Source organism: Acomys minous (genome assembly GCF_964271855.1).
Source record: "Acomys minous genome assembly, chromosome: 16".
Taxonomy (NCBI): Eukaryota; Metazoa; Chordata; class Mammalia; order Rodentia; family Muridae; genus Acomys; species Acomys minous.
In genome coordinates this window covers 87554457-87578544 of record NC_140498.1, presented here as the reverse complement: position 1 = coordinate 87578544, position 24088 = coordinate 87554457, and the positions used below count along the sequence as shown (strand labels likewise).

General features: G+C 47.4%; 1 protein-coding gene across 8 annotated transcripts in view; it reads left to right on the top strand.

The window, feature by feature from the left end:
* HECTD4 (HECT domain E3 ubiquitin protein ligase 4) overlaps positions 1-24088 on the top strand; it is a 162058-nt gene that overhangs the window by 97631 nt on the left and 40339 nt on the right. For all 8 annotated transcript variants that reach the window (XM_084762073.1, XM_084762068.1, XM_084762072.1 and 5 more), the window contains exons 33-50: positions 1723-1869; positions 2871-3055; positions 5465-5618; positions 6523-6803; positions 6997-7186; positions 8860-8941; positions 10375-10577; positions 11651-11786; positions 12917-13099; positions 13525-13689; positions 13992-14161; positions 15086-15201; positions 16757-16860; positions 19932-20093; positions 20211-20359; positions 20903-20982; positions 21257-21420; positions 23728-23965. In XM_084762073.1, the coding sequence (XP_084618199.1) occupies positions 1723-1869; positions 2871-3055; positions 5465-5618; positions 6523-6803; positions 6997-7186; positions 8860-8941; positions 10375-10577; positions 11651-11786; positions 12917-13099; positions 13525-13689; positions 13992-14161; positions 15086-15201; positions 16757-16860; positions 19932-20093; positions 20211-20359; positions 20903-20982; positions 21257-21420; positions 23728-23965 (2909 nt within the window). The remainder of the gene's footprint in view (positions 1-1722; positions 1870-2870; positions 3056-5464; positions 5619-6522; positions 6804-6996; positions 7187-8859; positions 8942-10374; positions 10578-11650; positions 11787-12916; positions 13100-13524; positions 13690-13991; positions 14162-15085; positions 15202-16756; positions 16861-19931; positions 20094-20210; positions 20360-20902; positions 20983-21256; positions 21421-23727; positions 23966-24088) is intronic.

Genomic DNA, 24088 nt, shown 5'->3' with positions numbered 1-24088 from the left:
GCCGTCCTTAGGGACCTATGTCCCAGAGCTCCACTGTTCTTTTGTTTTTACGCTTAGCTCTCGTTTAATCATGGACACACAGGATCACCCACTGTCACCTTTGGTTTTGCATCGACTCCATTGATGCAGTTGGTTCCTTTTACACACTTTAGTGAAAATTTTTGTTTGATTAGTTCTAAAGCCAGTGTTAGAGATCCTAACTCAGTAGAAGGCTTTGGCATGTGTCTGGGATGGTTTCTATGCCAGAGTTGAGTGGCCCTCAGCAGAACAGGAAAGGCTGGAGCTGCCGCTGGGGGCTTGTGCCTTCTGTGGTCTTTGATGCAATGTAGCCAGCAAGCAGAGGGCCAGTGGCTGCTAAAGTGATGTTTGGAGAAGTTTCTGTCAATCATGTCTTCTCTTGAGAAACAGCTCCAGAATGGCAGAAGCTTGAAAAATGGGATTTGAGGTCTCACTTCAGTTCATGGTGGGTCCTCCCTGGCTATCGGTCATCATGGCAGAAGAAACAGCAGTCTCCGTGACAAACCTGTGCTCATTGGCCAGACTCATTGGTGTGTGTGTCTGTGCATGTTCATACTGGAAGGCAGGCACACAGATGCCATGGCTCGTGTGTGGCAGTCACAGGAGAATTTTGAGACTCAGTTCTCTCATTCCATCTTGATGAGGCAGGGTCTGTCTTGTTTCTGTCACTGCAGGATATCCCCCAGGCTTGGCGATCTGTGAGCCTCAGGACAGTTCTGCCTCTGCCTCCCATGTCTCTGGAGGAGTGTGCATGTTGAAGATGCCACCGCATCCAGCTTCCTAGACTTATGTTTCAGGGATCACACTTTATTTGTCGGGCTTGTGCAAATAGGGCCTCACTCACCATGCTGTCTCCCCGGCCCACAGCTCCCTATTTTTAAACTCAATATTATTTGTGTTTATTTTTGTTTTTGTATGTTTATAGATACATCTTGATAATTTCAGCCCTTAGTTAATATTAATTAAAATAGAATCTGCCCCATATTGTGTCTCTACATTGGGAAAGGATTGTTTCTTGTCACCTGGGCTCCTCTGCTAGTAATTGGAGCATGAGCTGGACAAGGACACTAAGCTAATCTGTCTAGGCCTCCATTCTTGCCTCAGTGTAAGTACATGGCTGGTCCTCGGTGCTGCGCAGGATGTGACAGAAGTGTCTCAGATCACTGGTTTCTTATCAGCTACACTTGGGAAATGAGAGACTGTTCCCTGCTCTGACAACTGCTGTGTGTCTTAGCCTCACGAAAGGGTCTGAAGATCCCTGCAATAGAGAGCCCCATGTAGTGCTCCCTAAGGCACTATTGCCTGAGGGTTTCTTGTTTTGTTTTGTTTTGTTTTTTTGTTTTTTTGTTTTTCGAGACAGGGTCTCTCTATGTAGCCTTGGCTGTCCTAGACTCACTTTGTAGACCAGGCTGGCTTCGAACTCACAGCGATCTGCCTGCCTCTGCCTCCCAAGTGCTGGGATTAAAGGCGTGTGCCACCACCGCCCTGCTGCCTGAGGGTTTCTAAAGTGTGGGCCATCTTGGTGGAGGGACCCCCGGGAATCCTTCCCAGCACTGTCCTGTGGCTCTGTGGCCCTTGACACTGAGCTTGGTGGGCTCCAAGATACTTTTAGCTCTGGATTCTCGCCACTGGGCTTCCTGCCAGAGCAAATGTGCTTCCCTTGTTGACGTCTTCAGGAGATCTGAACTTGATTTTGTCTCATAGAATTGAAGAGCTCACCTGTGGCGGGATGGTGGAGCAGGTCCAGGAAGCCTTCGGTGAGACCATGACCTCTGTGGTGTCTCTGTGTGCTCGTTACCCTATTGCTTGTGCAAACAGCATTGGACTCCTGTGTACCATACCTTACACCAGGTGAGTGCGGCGTGCCCTTTACCATGTGTAGCTTATACCCAAGGTAGTCAGATAAGTAGAAGGCAGCTTGTTTTGTTCATCTTGTTCTTTTACTTTATAAAATTGGATTTGAGGAGCTACAGAGATGTCTCAAAAGTTAAGAGCACATATTGCTATTGCTGAGAGTATAACTTCAGTTTTTGGCTCCAAGGGATCCAATACCTTCTTCTTGCATGTGCAGGCACCTGCACACACACTAGACACAAATATACATAAACATCACACTAGACAAGACACATGCATACACATAAATAAAAATAAAATAGTCAAATTGGATTTTTTGTTTTGGTTATCTAATACCTCCTAATGATTCTGACCTACTGACGCTTCTTAGGTTAAGTTGCTTGTGACCAAATGTTGCCACTAGGATTGTATTATATCATGCAGATTTGGAGGTTCAAAAAAATACATATCTGATAAGACGCTTTCGTCTTGGCACAATTCTTTTATTTCTTGGGTCACTTAACTAGTAGCTTGGAGCTGTTAAGTGTTCATGGACTCCATCTTTGAATGTCATTATAATACGGTAACTACTGGGAGGGGATTGCTCAGTTGTTAAGATCGCTGGTGCTCTTCCTGAGGACCCAAGCTCAGTTCCAGGCACCCACATGGTGCCTCACAGTTCTCTGTAACTCCAGTCCCATGGCCTCCAAAGGCACCAGACACACAGGATGCACAGAGAAACATGGAGACAAAACACAGCATGATTTTTTTGAGAAAAGATCACCATGTTGTCTGTTCCTGAGATGACCCCTCGGTTCCTGGCTGGCTATTCTGTATAAACAGCCGTGATCCTGAATGCCCTTTTACGGACATCACCATAGCAGGAAAAGCGTTCTGGGTGACTGTACATGACAGCACCCTTAACCAAAAGAGCTACTGATATGTTGCAGCCCTCTCTGATACCCTGGCCTTCCCAAAGGCTGGTCGGTGTGATGCATCCCTTCTCTGTCCTTCATCAGGAGTGAAGAGAAGTGCCTGGTCCGCAGTGGCCTTGTGCAACTCATGGACCGGCTCTGCAGTCTGAGCAGTCAGACCGAGTCCAGCTCCAGTGAGAAGCAGACCAAGAAGCAGAAGGTGGCCACCATGGCCTGGGCTGCCTTCCAGGTGTTGGCCAACCGCTGTGTGGAGTGGGAGAAAGAGGAAGGTGAGCAGCAGGACTCTCCTACTTCCTGTGGGTGACAAAGGAAAGGGCCATCAGTATCCAACTACTAGTCCCATGGCCTTCACAGGCTGACAAGGTCATAAGGCTCTACGTGGGTGTGGTTCTGTGAAAACTCACAGCTACCCTGCAGTACCTGACAACACCAGCCCTGAAAGGAAGGTGCCCCCAAATTGAAAAAATTTCTATATAAATATTCCTGTGACACCAACAGTCTCCATGTAAATATCTCTGTGAAATGATTGTGTCATTGTATTTTAAAGAGGATATTTTCAAATTCTACTTTTAGTCCAATTTTGAAAGTTAATTAAAAAGCTGAAGACTTGGCTCAGTGGTTAAGAGCACTTGTTGCTCTTGCAAAGGACCTGGGTTTGAGTCCCAGCACCCACATGTTGACTTACTGCTATATATAACTCTAGTCCAAGAGAACCTGGCAGCCTCTTCTTCCCTCCCATATGTACATGCAGGGGAAACACTCATATATTTAATTTTCAAATTGCTTGTGTGTTTTTTATGTATTTTGGTTTTTTGGGTTTTTATTGTTTGGTTGATGGTTTGGGGGGGGGTTGGTTTTGTTTTTTGTTTTTGCTTTTCAAGACACGGGTCTCTGTGTGTAGCCTTGCCTGTCCTGGACTCACTTTGTAGACCAGGCTGGCCTCGAACTCACAGCGATCTGCCTGCCTCTGCCTCCCGAGTGCTGGGATTAGAGGCATGCGCCAATGTTCCGGGCCTTATTTGTTTGTTTTTTTGAGACTGGGTTTCTCTGTGTAGCTCTGCTTGTCCTAGAACTCACTCTGGAGACTAGCTTGGCCTCAAACTCAGAGATCCATCTGTCTTTGCCTCCCAAGTGTTGGAATTAAAGATGCATGTAGCCACCACTTAGCTACATTTAATTTTTTTAATGTTAACTAAAAAACACGTTTCCTCAGTGTACAAAATCTGTGTTTATACTTTTCTGTTTGGTTTTTGGCTTTTGTTTTTGTTTCTTTAGTCAGCATTTCCTTATAGCCCAGGCCACCCTAGAATTCATTATGTCGACCAAACTATCCTTGAATTCACAGAGATCCACCTGCTTCTGCCCTTTGAGTGCTGGGATTAAATATGTATGCCACCATGCCCTAATTTTTATTACATATATTTATGTGTGTGCACATGTATGTGTAGGATTTTTGGAGTTTTTTGTTTGTTTTGTTTTTCGAGACAGGGTTTCTCTTGTGTAGCCTTGGCTGTCCTGTGCTCACTTTGTAGACCAGGCTGGCCTCAAATTCACAGAGATCCACCTGCCTCTTGCCTCCCCGAGTGCTGGTATTAAAGGCGTGTGCCACCTGACCTGGTCATACGTGTAGTTTTTATTCATTTGTGTACATACATGGAGGCCAGAATACAACTTGTGGGAGTTATTTCCTTTCATCCTGTGTGTCCCAGGCAGTGTACTCAGGTTGTTGGGCTTGCCAATAAGCATGTTTCCCTACTGAGCCAATTTGCGAACCCTCGCTTAGTATTCTAATGTCCTAAAAGCCTGTTATATTATACAGTAGACAGCAGAGGAGCTAAGCCATTGTCCTTTAAGAACTGTGGTCTGGAGGCTGGAAAGTGGTTCAGCAGTTAAAAGTGCTTGCTGTTCTTCAGAGGACAGAGTGCAGTTCCCAGCACCCACAATCCCTGTAGCTCCAACTTCAGGGGACCTGATGGCTTCTTCTGGCCTGTTTGGTATCTGCACACACTTGTGCATACATTCAAGCGTACACACATACACATTTGAAATAATAAAGTACAGATAATGACAGTGTGGCAGGAGCCAGGGCACATTGGGTCCTATGGATCAGACTAGCTGAGCTGGAGATCAAGCACAGCTTTTGAGGGGAGGGGATGTGAGCAAGAGGACTGAAAGCTGAAAAGACAGTGTGTATGTGTGGACCCAGGTTCTGTGTATGCATGGGGACCCAAGTCTGCTGTGGCCTTCACGAAGGATACTTAGGAAGTGAAACTAGAGTGAACTTGGAAGTTGGTGTCACTCAGTCTATAAATAGGAACTAACTGTATCTCATTCTCATGAGAAGGCCTCCCCTCAGCACTGTATGCTGATGTGTAGATGCTCTCCAATGAGGCTCTGACGGGTTAGGGGAGCACTGAACAAGATAAAAATGTGTCCAGCTGGGCGTGGTGGCACATGCTGATCACAGCACTAGGGAGGCAGAGGCAGGAAGAACTCAGTGAGTTCCAGGCCAGCCTGGTCTACAAAGCGAGTCCAGGAGAGCCAGGGCTACTCGGAGGGGGAAAAAAGATAAAATGAGGCCAAAGGATGCTTTAATGCAAGGAGACCAAGATGGAGGACTCCCCATCAGGGAGCCCAAGAGTGCTCCTCACTATTCCTTCCTCTCTTCAACTCTGAAGGTGGCTCCACAGAGGCTGTGCACTCAGGGCTGGCCCGACAGGTGTCCAGTCTCCTCACCAACCACCTTGCTCGAGCCACAGAGTGCTGCGGCAACCAGGCTGCTGGGAACGACGCCCTGCAGGATGTCCTGAGTCTTCTCAATGACCTCTCCAGGTATGGCCGGCCCTGTTTTCCCGTCAGTGGTTGAAATTAGTTTTGCTTCTGTTGGTTTTTGGAACATTTGAGTTCCCAGACCTTCTTGACACACTGGTGCTTCAAGAAAATGGTAGTGAGTAAAGTCATTGAAACAGAATATTTAGTCTCAAAATGTAAGGCTATCTAGAGGAACAATGAGCTGTTGTTTGCTTTGTGACTTTATAGCACAAGCCACTGGCCTTACAGGCATGTGCACCTGCATCCAAACACAAATGTCAGCCAAGTCAGAGTGATGTAGAGGATCAGTCAGGCTGGCGGGTGGAATGCTGTCTGTTGCGCACAGGACCCCAGCCAGCTTCCATTCTCAGCACCACACACTCACAGAATCAGTCGGAGCCTGTAATTACTTTGTTCTTTTGGGCTGCATCTTTAAACAGGAGGGATTCTCTGTGGGCTTAATTACCCCACGTTCCCGTGTCATGTACATGACAATGTATTCTTTGGCTTATGCTGGCTCAGTAGGTTTGGCTGTGGCAGGTCACCCGTGTTGAGGGCTGTAACACCATGTAACAGCTTTGCTCTGGGCACACATGTTCTGAAGGCACAAGAGCAGAATTGCAAAGCTTTTAGTTTCAGCTTCTAGTCTTGGTGCTCCCTCAAATGTCTTGAACACTTGAGCTTGAGGCACCAGAGATCGGAAAGGATGAAGAAATGACTCCTTCCAGGTGGTATTGCTCAGTTTTACGAGCACTCATTGAATGTTTGCTCCAGACCATTATTCCATGTGCACAGTGTCAAGTCTGTATCTTCCTCCTGAGGTCTGAGCTCGCTGGTTTGTCCAGCCAGCTTTACCTAGGGAACACTTGCTTCCGATGTCTGTGGGTGACCTCAGCACTGAGCCCTTTTCATCCGCCTCTTGCAGGAGCCACATAGGGAAAGCCATCTTGAGCCAGCCAGCCTGTGTGTCCAAGCTCCTCTCCCTACTGCTGGACCAGCGTCCATCCCCAAAGCTGGTGTTGATCATTCTTCAGCTGTGCCGGGCAGCTCTGCCACTGATGAGCGTAGAGGACTGTGGGAATGTGGAGCTACCACCCTGGAGCTACTCCGTGCCCTCCTTGAACAGTGAGCAGGAGGACCCGAGTGACCCTGCCTCCAAGATCGCCTCCCTGCTTTTAGCCAAGCTGGCCGACTATGTGGTACCAGGTGAGGAGTGCCTGGACACAGGGAAGGTGTCTGGAGATCAGTTCCTGCTTGTGGCCAGGCCCCCAGATGCGCCTGTGCATTCTGTGATAAAGGAGAGAGACAGGAGAGGGAGGGTGAAAGGGGTTTCATGTATGGGGGAGCCACACAAACAGGGATGCAGTGTTTCTGAATGGGCCTTGGTTTTTGCTTTAAGGATGTCAGACGGTTCTTTCTCCAACTGCTTCTGAACCGGACACCACGTTGACAAAAACCAGTCCTAAGAACTCCTTAAAAGGAGATAAAGATCCTGGAGAAGAGAGTGAAGCAGTGGACGGCAAGCTCTCCATATTTATCCACAAGCGGGAAGACCAATCCTCACATGAAGTCCTCCAGCCGTTGCTGAGGTGACTGCAATGACTCTGATAGCTACATGCCACCAGAGACCACCCATGTCACAGGCACTGCTAACCCTGTGCTATGGTGCTGCCTGAGCCATCTTGACAACCCAAGTAGGGGCACACACCGGTGTCTGACACCCCTGACTGCAGGCCTAGGCCTCTAGAACCCTAGTGTGAGTGGGCACTCAGAACTTCCTGTGTAAGCCAGCAGGGAGCTCAAGCACGCTCAGTCACTCCTGTGTCCTGTGGGGTCTGCAGTGACTGTGGCTGTGAGAAGGACAGTCAGTGCTTCTTCAGCCATCTGCAAATTCTGCCAAGGTAGAAAATAAGAATTTTTAAACCGTTAACTGACTAAAGTATAAATAATACAATGATTCAACCAGGAAACAAAAGCATGTCATTGTTTTCCTTACAAGGCAGTGGGGAGGCCTGCTCTATAGCCCAGGGTCACTTAGACCAACATCTCTTTATCTGAGTCATCTGGGAAGTCATACACATGGGTGGGTCCCTTGTTGGTCAGGATGGTGTATGGAAGCAGGTGGCCCCATCTGAGCATGGCCGTAGTAAGTGCTCAGGTGAAGGACTGTCCAAAAATGTCATTGTCCTATACTTTTGTTTATGCTTAATTTTCATATAAACTTTTTTTTTTAAGACAGGGTTTGTCTGTGTGGCCCTGGCTGTCCTAGAACTTGCTCTGTAGACCAGACTGGCCTCCAACTCAGAGATCCACCTGCCTCTGCCTCCTGAGTGCTAATATCAGAATTCTTTTTTTGTTTTGTTTTGTTTTGTTTTGTTTTTTGTTTTTGTTTTTCAAGGCAGGGTCTCTCTATGTAACAGCCCTGGCTGACCGGGACTCACTTTGTAGACCAGGCTGGCCTCAAATTCACAGAGATCCACCTGCCTCAGCCTCTCCAGTGCTGGGATTAAAGTCACCATGCCCAGTTTTAATAATAGAATTCTTAAAAACAGACTTTGTGGGCCTGGAGAGATGGCTCTGCACCCAGATGGCAACTCACAATGGTCCGTAACTCCAGTTTCAGGGAACCCAGCACCTTTGCCCAGACATGTATACAGGCAAGACACCAATTCACATAAATAAATCAATATCATTAAAAAAAAAATGGCCATGCGTGGTGGTGCACGCCTTTAATCCCAGCACTCAGGAGGCAGAGGCAGGGGGATCTCTGTCAGTTTGAGGCCAGCCTGGTCTACAAAGCAAGTCCAGGACAGCCAGGGCTACACAGAGAAACCCTGTCTCGAAAAACAAAAAACATGTTGGTCCTAAAAATATCTATAATTATGAAAAAGGTTTTTTATTAAGGAAAAGTCTATGGATTTTAAAAGCTAATTTTATATCCAGTAAGATGGTTCAGCTGAAAAAAAGAAAAGAAAAGAAAAAATGCATTGCCGCTAAACCTAATGACCTGAGCTTTGTCTCCAGATCTACTTGATGGAAGAAGAGAACAGAATCATATGAGTTGTCCTTTGATATCTATACCCATCCTGTGGTGCACGCATACACATAGACACACACACACACACATGCACACATAGACACAGACACACACACAAGCCAGTTTTAGCACTAAACAGGACATGCACATGACTTGGTTACTGGGTGTGACTCATGCCTCTTCTCACATTAAAGTGGCTCAGCCTCTCTGCCTTCTGTCTTACAGTAGCTCAGAAGGACGGCCCTTTCGACTTGGTACTGGGGCCAACATGGAAAAAGTTGTGAAGATGGATCGAGACATGACCAAGGTAACAACATGGAGAAAACTGACGGGAGAGCATTTGCCACACTGTGGACTTCCAGAAGAAGCTGGGGGCAGGGGGGGGGGGTTGTTTGTTTGTTTGGTTTGGTTTGGTTTTTGTTTTTTTGTTTTCTATTCTGGTTTTTTGAGACAAGGTTTCTCTGTGTAGCCTTGGCTGTCCTGGACTTAACTTTGTAGACCAAGCTGGCCTTGAACTCAAAGAGATTGGTCTGCCTCTGCCTCCCGAGTGCCGGGATTAAAGGCGTGCGCCACCAAGTCTGGTTTCCTTTGTTTGTTTGTTTGTTTGTTTGTTTTTTAAAGAAATTATTCTTTTAAGAATTAATTCATCTGGTTGTGGTAGCATGGCCTATAGTCCCAGCTGAAGCTCAATTTGAGGCTAGCCTGAGCAACATAAATAACGTAAATGAGATGTCCACTCAAACTTACAAGATTGATTTTCAAATTCTGACCCTGCTGCCCCCAATTCCACAGGGCCAGGGTTACAGATGTGTACCACTCTTGTGGCTTATGCGGTGCTGGGGGCTGAACCCAGACCCCATGCATGTCTGGTAAGCACTGTACCAAATGTGTGACATTCCTAGTAAGAGATTTTTTTTTTTTTTTTGCCTACAAAATTTTCTTAGCCCTTTTAAGAAAGGTCTGTAGTTTTAAAATGAAACTGAAGAAGTGAAAGGCTGCTCAGAGAATAATAGTCAAGAATTACTAGGGATGAGGATGTGGCTCCACTGTGCCAGTGCTTGCCTAGCATGCACTAAGCCCTGGGTTTCATCCACAGCACTCTGTAAACTGGGTGTGGTGCTCTAGAAGTGGAGGAGGCAGGAGGACCAGTAGTTAAAGGGTTGCCATCACTATAGCTAAAGTCCACTTATATTCACAACTCATTAAAGGAATAAAAGCAACAGTGATGAACAATTTTTTTTTAACATGCCAGATAGGAATCTTCGTTAGCGTCAGGTGTGGATGAATAGGCATCTCAAGATCAAGGGTAAAACACACAGTGGGACGTACACCTTCTAACCCAGCACTCAGGAGGCAGGTGCAGGCAGAGCTGAGGTCTAGGCTAGCCAGGGCTACATAGCGAGGCCATAGCATGTTCTTCAGTTTTCCTTGAAAACCAAGCAGAATAGAATCTATGTATCTATAAGTAAGCCATGGCTAAAGACATTAGCACCCTTGAATAATGAAGTGCCGGGCATCTAGAAGCAAAAGCCAAAACTATTCAAGCAGACTGTATGCTTTAATCCCCAAAGTCGCCATTTCCAAAGGCAAACTCTAGAGGACCCAGAGTTATGGGGATTTGTGTATGTGTTTTCTGGTGTTTGTGGTATTTAGCACTTTAGTGATAGGGAAGGAACCTAAGAGAGAGCGAGCTGGGAAGGATGAAATGAGCAATGCAGGTGTCTTCAACCCACACCCCAGGGTGGCTGCTGTGAAGTGATCACCGAGGAGGCCTCAGCTGCCCTCCGGAAAGCAACCAAGTGGGCACAGTCGGGCCTTATTGTCAGTGTTGGGCCACCGGTAGAATCCATCAACCCAGAGACTGTGAGCGGACTGTCCACAGGGGACAAGAAGAAAACTGCCCAAACCTCCATCTGCCGAGAAAGGAACTCTGAACTGGCCAGGTAAGCCCCTCAGGGAGGGCCCACCTGCTCAAGCTCCTCCAGGTGCACTGCAGAAGGTTAACAAGTAGGATTTGAATCATGTGCCCTCCCTCCACCTGCTGCAGATGAGGGGGAGGCGGGCACGCTCTCCTCGGTGTTATAGACGCTGCTCCCAGAGCACTGCCTGCGATGGCTCAGGAGAGCACAGAGGCAGTGCTGAGGCTGCTGTTAGGGAGCTGCCCTGCAAGTAGTGCTTCCTTCCCCATTTTCTTCCTGGGGGAGTGTCGCCTGGCAGGAGCTTTTCATGCTGTTGTGTACACCTGTAGGTGGGGAGTAGCTGTGACTTTCTTTGATCCCCGAGGTAAGAAACTTGTGTCCCTTGCTGCAGAGCATTCCTAAGTTAGGAGGCTTTGGGGTATGGTACTGGTTCTGCCCAGTTCTTGGTCACAACATGACAGATCATGTGTCTGGGCAAGTGCTTACATCTCCGTTTAGGAGCAAAGGGATAGTTGGAGGTGCTGAACTCAGGCTTTTATACTGCCCTGGCTGTAAATAGCTCTTGCAAAGCCAAGTCCCCAGTGACCTACAATCGTCCCAACCTCCCGTACATTATCCTGCCTCCCATTAGCACCACCTGGGACCACACTTTCAGTCACTGTGGACCCTTGGGAGACGAAAGAGACTTAGAGAATAGCACAGAGGATTCCTCACATACCACACAAAAACAAAACAAACAAGCAAAAAAGTCATGAAGTGGTTCTTTCTAGTGTCAATTTTGCTTCTCATTTATCAGTCAACAAATCTGTCTGTCCTGTGTGAGCCCTTCTCATGAGTAAACAAGAAATCTTTCCATCCTACATTAACTCGCTTTTCTGTACTTTTTTTTTTTTCCTGAGACAGGGTTTCTCTTTGTAGCCTTGGCTGTCCTAGTCTCACTTTATAGACCAGGCTGGCCTCAAACTCACAGAGATCCGCCTGCCTCTACCTTCCCAGTGCTGGGCTTAAATGCTTGTGCCACCACTGCCAGCCTTTTTTTTTTTCTGTACTTTTAAACATCACTAAGCATTGAAAGGTCTCCATGTTCACACTTGCAGGACTGACCCTGTGCGTCCCTTCATCAGCGGGCATGTGGCAAATAGCATGGCTGCAGAAGTGATCGCCTTGCTTCACAGCCTCCTAATGGCACCTGAATCTAATGCTGCTCAAATATGGACCACAACGGCAGAAAAGGTGAGCACGGGGCTGCTGCCTTAGCCAAGGGAGCAGGAGTGAAGCAGCATTACAGCCACACGTAGCGAAGGTCACCCAGGAGACAGCATTCCCAAGTGAGTCGGCCGCACCTGCACTCCTGCAGCCTCTCCTGCCCCTGCTGGACCTGACTCTTCAGAAGTCAGGACATACGTCAGAGAGACAGCGGCAGTCCTCACTTCTTTTTGTTTGCGTCAGAATGATACTGGCCTTATGGCATCGTGTACTCTTGGTTTATTGGCCATGTTCAGTGTTCTTGCAGTCGTAGGGCAGCCTCTGTGTGGATGCACTGCTGAGTGCTGTCTTGCACTGCTCCATCACAGCAGTCTAGTTGCCTGAACCACAGGTCTATAATAATTCCCCTTCCCACTGCCACTCTTCAGGCCCTAGTGCTTAAGCCCGAGATGCAGACCATAGGAATGGCTCTCCCTCAGACGAATGACTGCTTGATTTTAGTGGGTTTGCAATAGAGTGCTACATTCTCCCATATTATGAGGATATATAGTCCTAGTTCTGTCTGATCATACAAGGGTACCTATGGGTACATCACTAGCCACACCTGGTAGCTTTTTTAAAAAAGATTTATTTATTTATTATTATGTATACAGTGCTCTGCCTGCATGTACACCTGCAGGCCAGAAGAGGGCACCAGACCTCATTGTAGATGGTTGTGAGCCACCATGTGGTCGGTGGGAATTGAACTCAGGACCTTTGGAAGAGCAGCCAGTGCTCTTAACCTCTGAGCCATCTCTCCAGCCCTAGTTTTTATCTGTATATCCAGAGTTCTTGTGATAGCTGGGCCCCAGGGCACTGTTAATCATTCCATTATTCTTTGGATGACTAGGGAATAACCAATGCTTTAACTTCCAATGCCTGCCCTCCTTTTTCTTTCTTTTTTTTTTTTTTAGATGTATTTTATCTTGTGTGTGTGTGCTTTGCCTACATTTATATATGTATGTGTACCACATGTATCTGGACTGGAGTTACAGATGGTTGTGAACCACCATGTAGGCGCTGGGAACCAAACCCAGGTCCTCTGCAAGAACAGCAAGCGCTCTTAAGCACTAAGCTGTCTCTCCAGCCCCTGTCATCCTCCTCCTCTTTACACACAGGTTCTGTCTCGAGCACTGATGTACATTCCACAGCTGGGGAAATATGCAGAAAGCATCCTGGAAAATGGGAGCAGCAGTGGCAGGAAACTTGCCAAACTTCAGAGGATCGCACGCCAGGCTGTTGCCGCACTCTGTGCACTTGGAGGCTTTAAAGAGACAATCAAGATAGGCTCCGAGGTCCAGGTAACCCACCCAGCTTTCCCCAGGCATTGCTACCTTCTCCCCATGAACCAGCCCTTACTTAGAATGCTATCATTGACCCAGAAGGACAGCTAGCCTTACTCCTTCAAGCTACGGAGCACATCTGAGAAACTGCCGAGTTTTCATCGGCATCTTTCTGTGCATTCCTCAAATGCTCAGGCAGCATTAGATGGTGTTAGCTGTGGCACTTGTGTCCTGTGGTGTCATTAATGCTGAAGGTTTGAGATGATGGCATGGCTCATAATACTGTGAGGTTGTGGGCCTGCTCATGTCCTGGGCTTGGCCCCACATCAGAATCAGTGATGACTATAGCTCTGATGTGGCAGCTCCAAAGCCCTCCTCTTGTCCTTTTAGATAGTTGATTCCACTTGACCCTGGCAAGTGGTGCTAACAATCTCCGTCCCCAGGTTTTAGGTAGAGGAATATCGGGCAGCATCGGAGTTGTGGCTTCTATCAATGAGCAGGAAGGGATAGCTACAGTCAGATTCCCTCCTGTGGACTGCCGAAGGACGTCACAAGCAACAGACACGCTGACTATTCCCTTGTCTAGACTTTGTGTTCCAAGGTCAGAGGTAAGGTGATGTTCGCCTGCTTTGTCAGGCACCTGTGTAGATGCTGACTGTTGCTGTGGGGTGGGCAAGCGCTGTAGGGAAGTAAGGGGCTTCACTCTAACCTGTGGTCCCAGCTGTAATGATGTCACAGTAACATTGGTGGGAGAGTTTTCATCTAGATGTTAGCTGTGGATAGTCCATAGTGTATGTTATTTTTGGTTGCTTTGACCTGGTTTCTGATTTTCTGTGGTGATTTTGATAGCCACATATTGATGATGCCTTTGTTTCCTGTCCTTTTTGCTCTGGCCCTCACTCTGCCACAGGCGCTGCCTCTTCATAAGCTGTCCATTACTGAGAAAGTAGTCCAGGCAGTCCAGTCCATGCTGCTCCCTCAGGAAGGAAGCCTCTCTATCCACACCTCCCTTCCTGCAACAGGAGACGGCTCAGCACCTGTCATGGCAGTTGTCCGGCTCCTGGCTGAAATCAGAACAAGGTAAGTTGGCCTGGCCTTCAGGGTCCGTAGCCCGAAACTCATGTCAGTTAAGTAACAGGCACCATTATCACAGCCTGTGTTCGCAGTTCCTTCAGCTCTGTTTGCATCCCTAGTGACTGTTCCTGAGAGAGCCAGCTGCTACTGTGTGCCATGCAGGGTGGGCTCACATGTGCTGCTCTGCTAATGAACCTGCCTTACTGCAGGAGTCACATGGCCACTTAATTAAATGACTCAGGTCCATCACTTTCCAACCTGGTGACAGGAAGACAAGGGAGTGCTCTCAGCACTGTGTCCGAGAGGAGCTGTCTCCCTACAAATGTTTACTCTCCACTAAACAACAGTAACACGGCTCTCCTCACTGTAGGCTGCTCAGAAACTTACCTGAGCAAAATTAGGAGGCAGATTTGCCGCCTCTGGATTCCTTCTTTCTTCTGGAGCTCTGTCATTGCTCACAAGGCACAGTGAGGCGGACTTTGACTACTGGTCACACAGCACTTTGTGTCTCCTTCTAGTGGAAACTGCATCACAGCAGTCCATGGGGGTGGGGGGAGCCTTACAGAGCATCCTCAAATACCACACATGTGGAGCCCACAGGTCCTGCACAACAGAACATGTCTCTGGACTTCTTAGCTTCCCTGTGCAGGGCCAGTACTGTGAAAGGATCACTGTGCTAGCAGTGTTGTTCGGGGACAGTGACCAGAAGAGAATGTCAATACAGGGGAAGCTTTTTTCAAATATTTTCAGTTTGGATGGTCAAATCCATAGATCCAGACCCCCATGGATATGGAGAGCCAACTGTATATTTCTAAGCTGGTCTGCCGTGGATAAATAAGAAGTACAAATGAAAAACTGAAATATTTTCACAGTTGATGTCTTAAAGAATGAACATTGATGATTTTGAAATGTGAATCTTTTAACATTAAGAGCATGCCTGGTCATGGCGCAGCTTTTAGAAGACAGCCTGTTTTGTGAAGAATTCATCCAGCAGTGTCCAGCAGCTGTGGAAGTTCTGAACCTCGTGGCCCAGGAGTGTAGCGCTGGTGAGTGCGCAGTGCCGCATGGAATATGCTGTGTCCAGTCAGCATACACTGAGCTCCAGAGACAGCTCTCCTCACATTTTTTTGCTGTACACAGGCTTTTGGCCTCAGCTTTCTAGGAAAGCAGTACTCTTCTTCAGCCAGCACCAGGCCATGCCTGAGTTTTTCTTTTCTGTGTTCACATGAACTCACTGATTGCTGTGCATTCTGACTGTGGGTTGTGAACAAACTCTAAATGCACAGTTTGTATTGACATCCTGGATTTAAGATTACAGGGAGCTGGGGTTAGGGGCGTGAGGGTGGTGCACACCTTTAATCCCAGCACTTGGGAGGTAGAGACAGGCGGATCTTTGTGAGTTCCAGGCCAGCCTGGTTTACAGATTGAGTCCAAGACAGCCAAGGCTACCCAGAGAAACCCTGTCTCAAAAACAAAACAAAAGAAGGGGCTGGAGAGATGGCTCAGATGTTAAGAGCACTGACTGCTCTTCCAAAGTTCCTGAGTTCGAGTCCCAGCAATACATGGTAGCTTACAACCATCTACAATGAGATCTGGTGCCCTCTTCTGGCGTGCAGACAGAACACTTTATATATAATAATAAATTTTAAAAAATTAAATATCTGGGTGTGGTGGTGCTTGCCTTTAATCCCAACACTCACGAGGCAGAGACAGGTGGATCACTGTGAGTTTGAGGCCAGCCTGGTCTACAAAGTGAGTCTAGGACAGCCAAGATTACACAGAAAAACCCTATGTCAAAAAACCAAAACAAACAAAGTAAAAAAAAAACAACAACAAAGTACAAGGTTTTTGTTTGTTGGTTTTTGTTCTTTGTTGTTCTTAGGTTGTTTGGTTGGGTGGGTTTTTATTTGTTTGCTTGCTTGCTTTTTTTGTTTTTGTTTTTGTTTTGAGTCTTACGGAGCTGTAGCAGGCTGGGAACTATTGATGTAGACTAGGATAGCCTCAAACTCAGATCCATCTGCCTGGAGGCTGGCATTAAAGGCAGGTACCACATGCCCAGTCAACATTAATATATACAATCAATTTAGATTTTAAGTGTAATGGCCTTCGCCTGGCATGAGTGGGGGCATGCCTACAATCCTATAGCTTTGGAGGTTGGGGCAAGAGGATCAGAACTCTGAAGCCAGATAGAGCCTGAGTTTTAGGCCAGCCTTAACTCAAAGGCCCTGTTTAAAAGAGTAAAATAAAATCAAGAGGGTAGAGCTCCATTTTTCAGACAGTAAGGGTCACAAGTGTCATTTGCTGACAGTTTGTCTTATGTAAGAGCTTTTTTTGAGTTACACCATCTCTTCTTCAAAAGCCCTGCAGGCCTAGGTACCCTCACTGCTCTGGGGTTAGGGTTGGAAGCCACAGGGAACACCAAGTCCAAGATACGCGGCTCCAAAGCCCACCTGCACCCACCCAGCCCAGCTGCTGAGCTGAGGAGACAGAGGCTCAGGGCCTTTCATCTTTTGTAAGGAAGTCAATGGTCACTGTAGGTGATGTCATTGGCTTGGTGCCATTCCTGGGAGCTGTTGGATGATTTGCTGTATCCCTCCACAGGAGAGCGGCTGGCAGTTGTAGAAGTGCAATGTGAGAGGCTCAGGATGCTGTACCGGGACTGTGCTCGGCCCCCGCCACCTCCACTGCAGGCTGACCGGAGACAGGTGAGAAGGCTCAGTGCCTCCCTGCAGGCTGTGGCTGCCACTAAAGGGCATGCAGTGGGTGTGGCATAGAGAGAGCTGAGAATAAAGCTCAAGGTAGGGTGCTTGCCTAGAATGAGCCTGTGTAGTCCTTTGACAGCTACACTGTCACCTTTGGATGCCAAAGAATAATGAGCTGACATTATACGGTGCAACAGAATTTATTAATTTCTTTGACGTCTTAATAACATTAAAAAAAAAAACAACCCAGCCAGGCATGGTGGTGTGTTGGCTCTGTTTTTTAACAATTAAACTTAATTATATAACCCAACTAGCATACACAAGAAGGAAAAAAAGGTTAAAGGGACAAAAGAGTGAATCTTTTGGTATCTGTTCTATGGGACGGGTCCTTAGGTGTTTCTCTGTTTCGCTGCTGGTCTGGCCTGGTTGTTCTTTTTTACGAGCTCTCCCCTGGCCTCAATCTGTTGTTTTTCTTCTTCCCACCTTCCCAGTCACATGCAAAGGGCGGTCTCCTTCTCCCTTGGAGGGTCAATTGGGAAAACAATAGCCACGGTGGGGTTCCAGGTCACTAGACAGTGGTGCACACCTTTAATCCCAGCACTGGAGAGGCAGAGGCAGGTGGATCACTGTGAGTTCAAGGCCAGCCTGGTCTACAAAGTGAGTCCAGGATAGCCAAGGCTACACAGAGAGAGCCTATCTCAGGGGAAAAAAACAACAACCAAAAACACCCCGCTTTTTTAAAAGTTAGGGAACCAGAGAGATGGTAAAGTTCTAGCCATGAACATTTGAAAACTTGAAAACTTCCCAGCACCCATGTAAAAGCCAGGCCTGCGGACATGCACCTATAGTCCCCGTGTTGGGGTAGTAGAGACAGAAGTACCTAGGGTTCACTGGCCAGCCAGTCTGGCCGAATCAATGGAAGACTCTGTCTGAAAAAACGAAGTGGCTGTGATTGAGGGAGACCCAGTGATTCTACATGCACATATGCAAAACCACACAAAACTAGCCGGGCGTGGTGGCGCACGCCTCTAATCCCAGCACTCGGAAGGCAAGAGGCAGGTGGATCACTGTGAGTTTGAGGCCAGCCTGGTCTACAAAGCGAGTCCAGGACAGCCAAGGTGACACAGAGAAACCCTATCTCGATAAACAAAATAAAAAATAAAAAAAATTTTAAAAGCCACACAAAACTAAAAATGTTATGTTCTGTGTAAGTGTTAAACTCTGATACTTCAAGCATGACTGAGAGTAACTAACACACAGAAATAGCCAACCTGAAAATTTGCTACATTTATCTTTGTGGCAGCTTTATTCACAATGGTCAGAAGTGAAAACAGCCTCAATGTCCATCAAATGTCGAATGGATTGGCAAAATACGATAATATCCAAGCAGTGGGCCATGACATGACCTAAAAAGGCTGCCCACACAGTACCACACATTTCCTGATTGCATTTATGCAGTCAGCAAACCCATGGATGAAGCAGCAGGGGCTGGGGCGGAGAGCAGTGAGTGTGAGACTAGGGTTTGACTTCCAGTGAGTGTGAGAAATCAATTGCTTTAGACCAGAATGTGCTCATGGCTGCACAACTCCACAAACATGCCTGAAGCCACAGACTTTCAACTAGAGTCCTGCAATTATGAGAGCCATGTAAATAGTGGTGCATATAAATAAAAGCATGTATAAACATCATTTGATACCTCACCATCTTCGGTTACCATGGTGAACACACTCAGGTGTGCTTTCTGCTATCCGCCATGTTCGTGTGTTCACATCCAGCTTTTCGTTCTCAGCAGAGGGTGAGCCCCTTTCTATGCTGTGCCTCTACCACAGTGTCCACTCCATGCTGTGCTGACTATGCCCTTGCAGCCAGGACCTTCAGTGGCTGCAGTTGTGTGTGTAGCATGTGTTGGAATTGGTGGCTGGAGAGAGCTGTCTCCTCGGGAAGCCTGACGCTGCAGGCTTGAGTGTTGGAAGCATGAGGCAGCCAACCTGAGGAAGACCCTGCTGCCTGGCTGAGCAGTGACCTCGGAACGCAGCTTCTCTATAAACCCTGAACTGAGATTGTCCTATGTGAACATGGGCCTGTGGGAGGATGAGCATGATGACAGGAGAATGTCATTTAAAGGGGAAGCCAAGACCTAGGAGAAATAGAGAGCCAAGCAGGAAGATGAGCAGTTGGGGCTCAGGGAGTAACTGCAGCAGGACTGGGCATAGGGAACGTGATCATCTTGAAAACAAAATAAGACAGACTTTATAAAACAAAACCAAATGATTAAACTTTCATGCTGGGTGGTGGTGGTGGCGCACACCTTTAATCCCAGCACTTGAGAGGCCAAGGCAGGCAGATCTCTGTGATTCAGGGCTAGCCTGGTCTACAGAGGGAGTGCTAGGACAGCCAGGGCTACACAGAGAACTGTATCTTGAAAAACCAAAAACAAACTTGTAAAGCTTTCCCTTTTAAAGATTTGATTTTGTGGGCTGGGAGATGGCTTAGTGGTTAAGAGCACTGTCTGTTCTTCCAGGGGTCCTGAGTTCAATTCCCAGAACACACATGGTGGCTCACAACCGTCTATAATGTGATCTGATGCCCTTTTCTGGTATGCAGGCATTCATGGAGGCAGAATATATATAATAAATAAAGAAATCTTTTTAAAAATTGTGTGTGTGTGTGTGTGTGTGTGTGTGTGTGTGTGTGTGATGTGTTCTGACTGCCTGTGTGTGTACTATATGCAGCTGCATCTGAAACCAGAAGAGGGCATCAGACACCCTGGAACTGGGTACTGGGAATAAATTCAGGCCCTCTGCAGGCCTCTGAGCCCTCTCTGTAGCCCACAATAAACTTTTGAGTCATGTAAATATAGAAGTGGGCAGGGACTGTGTAGTTGATGGGAGGCCTTGCCTAACAGGTGTGAGACTTTGGGGTCCAGTTCCCAGCACTAAAACCAGAAATGAAAAAGAGAGAAAAAGAGAGCCAGTATTTTAATCATATCAGATAAAAATTATTTTCTCCTGTGAGAGCATAATGAGATTTATCTGCTTTGTGGAGTGAACTCCTCCTTCCTTCCCCCATCGCAGCCAAAAGAGGTCACCTGGAGCCCTTCTCGAGTGTTCCCTCCAGTCCGTGCCTGCATGTTCTCCTCTCGCCTCACCTCTGTCACCTTCCTGGCCGACCCCAGCGCTGGAGGAGGTCTTCCCCGAGGCACTTTCATCTATGCCACCTCCCCCCTGCCAGTTCAGGTGAGAAGGCTCATGGCAAGTTGCCTGTTCCTATACCTCAGACCAGAAAGAAGTGGCAGGTGGTAGGCCTGGCCAGTTGCCTCCTCTGACTGTCACCTTGTGCTGCTGTCTCTTCAGGCCCCATCTTTTTACTGGGAGATTGAGATTGTTTCCTATGGAGACACTGATGATGACACTGGACCAATCGTCTCATTTGGCTTTGCTACAGAAGCTGAGAAGCGTGATGGGGCATGGACCAATCCAGTGGGCACTTGCCTCTTCCACAAGTAAATGGCTGTTCCCGCATCAGCTAAAAGGATAAAGTGCTGCCAGGCATGGCCAGGCTCACCTTTAATTCCAGCACTCAAGAGGCAGCAGATCTTTGTGAGATTGAGAGCCACCTGGTCTACTAATGAGTTCCAGGCCTACCATGGCTACATAGTGATGCTCTGTTGTAAAAGTGGGTCAGTGTTCCATAGAGAGTGACTTCCCATGGGTGTTTATGGACATTCAGGGAACCGAAGTGCATCCTTGTGTTTGAGGAATTTGGCACAGAAAGTGCTACTTTCCTCTGTGGGTGCTTATGGTTCCTCCATATGGTTCTTTGCTGGTTGTCCTCCATCAACAAACTTGGCTTTCTTCACTCCCAAACATGTGAGTCCATATACCACGATGGAGTGATGGAGGCTGGGGTCTTTTGGGCTGTTGTAATATAAGCCTGCTGTGGACAGTGCTAGCTGGAAATCTGCAAGTGTTTAGGAAAGCATCCCCTGCTTGCATGCCCCTTCCTTCTCTCCCTCTCAGCCTTGACCCTCTTGTTCTCCTCCCAGCAATGGCAGAGCTGTACACTACAATGGCTCCAGTCTGCTGCAGTGGAAGAGCGTCCGCCTAGATGTCACACTCTCTCCTGGTGAGTGCAGTGGGGCTCTGCGTGCTTCTGTGGGTGCCAGCCTTGGACCTAGATGGGTTAAAGTTAAATAAACTTAGCAATTGGAAATGAAGTCATTTGCCTTTGAGTGAAAACCAGACACGTGCCCTTGTCCAATATTCACACCACAGCTCTCATATTCTGTGTTCTAACTCAGGAAACAGATAGATCTGCTTTTGTCCCTAGTCACGTAGTTGCAAATTAGAAGTTCACTTGATAATAAAATAGGGAAATGTGTGTGCCCTTCCTGCCGTAGGTGATGTGGCCGGAATCGGCTGGGAAAGGACCGAAGGGACTCCGCCTCCTCCAGGGCAACCAGCCAAAGGTCGGGTGTACTTCACGTACTGCGGGCAGCGCCTCACACCGTACCTGGAGGACGTCTCTGGTGGGATGTGGCCTGTGGTTCACATTCAGAAAAAGGCGAGTTACCTGAATAGGAAAGAAGAGTGACTTCTCTTCAGAAATGTGTCCTGGCCAGAAGGGAAGGAGAAGGGCTTCTGTGTAGCCATTCCCGGCACAGGATGGGGCACAGTGAGCCTGGACAAGTGCTTCCTTCCCTGGTGGACCCTGTAGTCTTGGGTCCGGTGATGCTGTGTCCAGAATTTAGTGTGTACCTGCTTCTGACCTCCCATGAAATATCTCTGAAGATGGATTATGAGAGCAACCCTCCCAGGCACGTAGAGTGGCAAGAGCTTGGAGAAGACTCAGAAGTTCAACACTCCTCCACCCCAACACACACACACACACACACACACACACACACACACACCAGGTGTGCATGCATACACTCGCATGTACACACGCTCACATGTGCCCATGCACACATATACCCACGCACACACGTGCACATACACTCACACAAATGCGCGCACACAAGCACATGCACACACATAGGCATGCCCTCACGTGTGCACACACACTTCAAGGACGTCTTGACTTTGAAGAAGCACCTAGGGACACCTGCTGTCCTGTGGGACATTATTACTGATGACATGCTGCAGCCCCTCATCTGGATCCACTTCCCAGGCTGTAGTCCAGCACCCGACGTGTACTCAGCAGCCAGTCATCAGCAGCACACGCCTGTCTCAGGAAGAATGGCGTTTCCTTCCCTGTCCCATGCTTTCATTCACTCAGCAAATGTGTGCCCAGTGTCTGTATGTGAGTGCCACATTGAACTGAGGCAGAGAACAAGACATTGATGCTGTCTGTCTGTGTCATGTTATAATCAATTGGAGCAATTAGACATTAGTCAGATAGTCATAGGAGCATATGGAACAACAAACTAATAAATCCTTAGGGTGGGAATCTAGTGTCTGAGTACCAAGCATCTCTCTGCCCTCTGAAGACAGGCTCTTCAAGCCAAGCCTGGAGATTAGCTCATCTTGGAAAAATCAATGAGAAGAATGCTCCAGGCAGAGAGATGAGCACAGGTGCAGAGGTGTTGAGCAAAGCTACTGGTCAGGTGTGGTAGTACACACTTGTAGTCCTGCTCTTGAGAGACAAGTCAAGACTGATGGGACTAGAGAGCTGATCAGCTATCTGTAACGCCAGTACAAGGGATCTGACACTCTCTTTTGGCATCTGTGGTCACCAAGCACACATATGGCGTACAGACATACGGACATAGGTGCATGCAAAATCCTTGTACACATGAAAACTAAATAAAATTTTAAAAGAAGATGATTATTAAGAGTTTGAGGCTAGCCTGGGCTACAGAGCAAAACCCTGTTGACCAGGAAAGGATAAGAGTGTTAGAGACCGTGAGTGGCAAGGAACCTGAGCATGCGCGAGGGGAGGGCAGGAGGGAGGCAGACAGTGTATGCAGCACTCCAGGCACAGCTCACCTACACCTGCACCTTTGCCTGTTTTCCCTGCCTGCCCACTCTTGGGCTGTTCTTTAGATTTAACATTCAGTGAAGGTGCACTTTGGGGGTTCAGGAATAGCTGCACACTGACCCCTTGGACACCAGTCAGGGACACAGTCTAGATTCAGGAACCAAAACTGACACTGAGCTGTTCTCAGAGTTTTTAAAGAAAAAAGACCATAACCAAGTAAGAAGAACCAATTCTATTCTAGGTACATTGTATCTAGGTAACTAAACAAAGATTTTAAGCTGATTGGCTGGGTTTTAGGGGAGGGGAACTTTTGGGGACTTTCTAGCTTTCTAGGAGAAAGAAACATAGCAGGGTATTAAGGTTTAATTCTAACAGAACATACATTTACCTTTTTTTTTTTTTTTTTTTTTTTTTTTTTTTAGCTTTTTCAAGATAGGGTTTCTCTGTGTAGTCCTGGCTGTCCTGGAACTCATTCTGTAGACCATACTGGCCTTGAACTCACAGAGATCCACTTCCCTCTGCCTCCCAGAGTGCTAAGAGTATAGGCATGCATCACCATGCCTTACTATACATTTATCTTTAACTCAGGCAGAACATGCATTTATCATCCATTGTTTTATTCTAAGCATCAAGTATTGAATTGTAAGTAAAGGCTATTCTTGTGTCAGGCAGGCAGAGCCTGAGAACATGGACTCAATTTCACCTTATCACAATGGAGACTAAAGATAAAATGACTTCAGTTATGCTAAAGATGAAAGCAAGTGTTAACAGAGGAGCTACAATTAAGCTAAAAAGGAAAGCAGGCCTCAACACTTTGTTTAAAAAGAAAGAAAGAAAAGAAAAGATAAAGAAAATGTAAATAATTCTAAATCCTTTATTTGCTCTTTCTAGAATACAAAAACTCGAGCCAATTTTGGCTCCCGCCCCTTTGCATATGCTGAAGGGCAGGCCCATCGCAATGCAGCTGACCTGTGTACTGACCTGGCGGAGGAGATCAGCGCCAACTTTGAGGCCTTGCCATTTGCCATGGCATCTGACAGTGACAACGATGCTGGTACCAGTATTGCATCAGACCCAGGCACTCATGGACCACCATGCCGCATTGCAGCAGTGGCCACAGCCCAGCAACGTAAGCCACGTACATCATCCTTTCGCCCTGCTGCTAGTGTTATCAGGAGTGCTATGAACTCTACAAGTCCTCTAAATTCAGGCATTCTCAGGCAGTGAGAGACTCTCATAATGAAAGACGCAG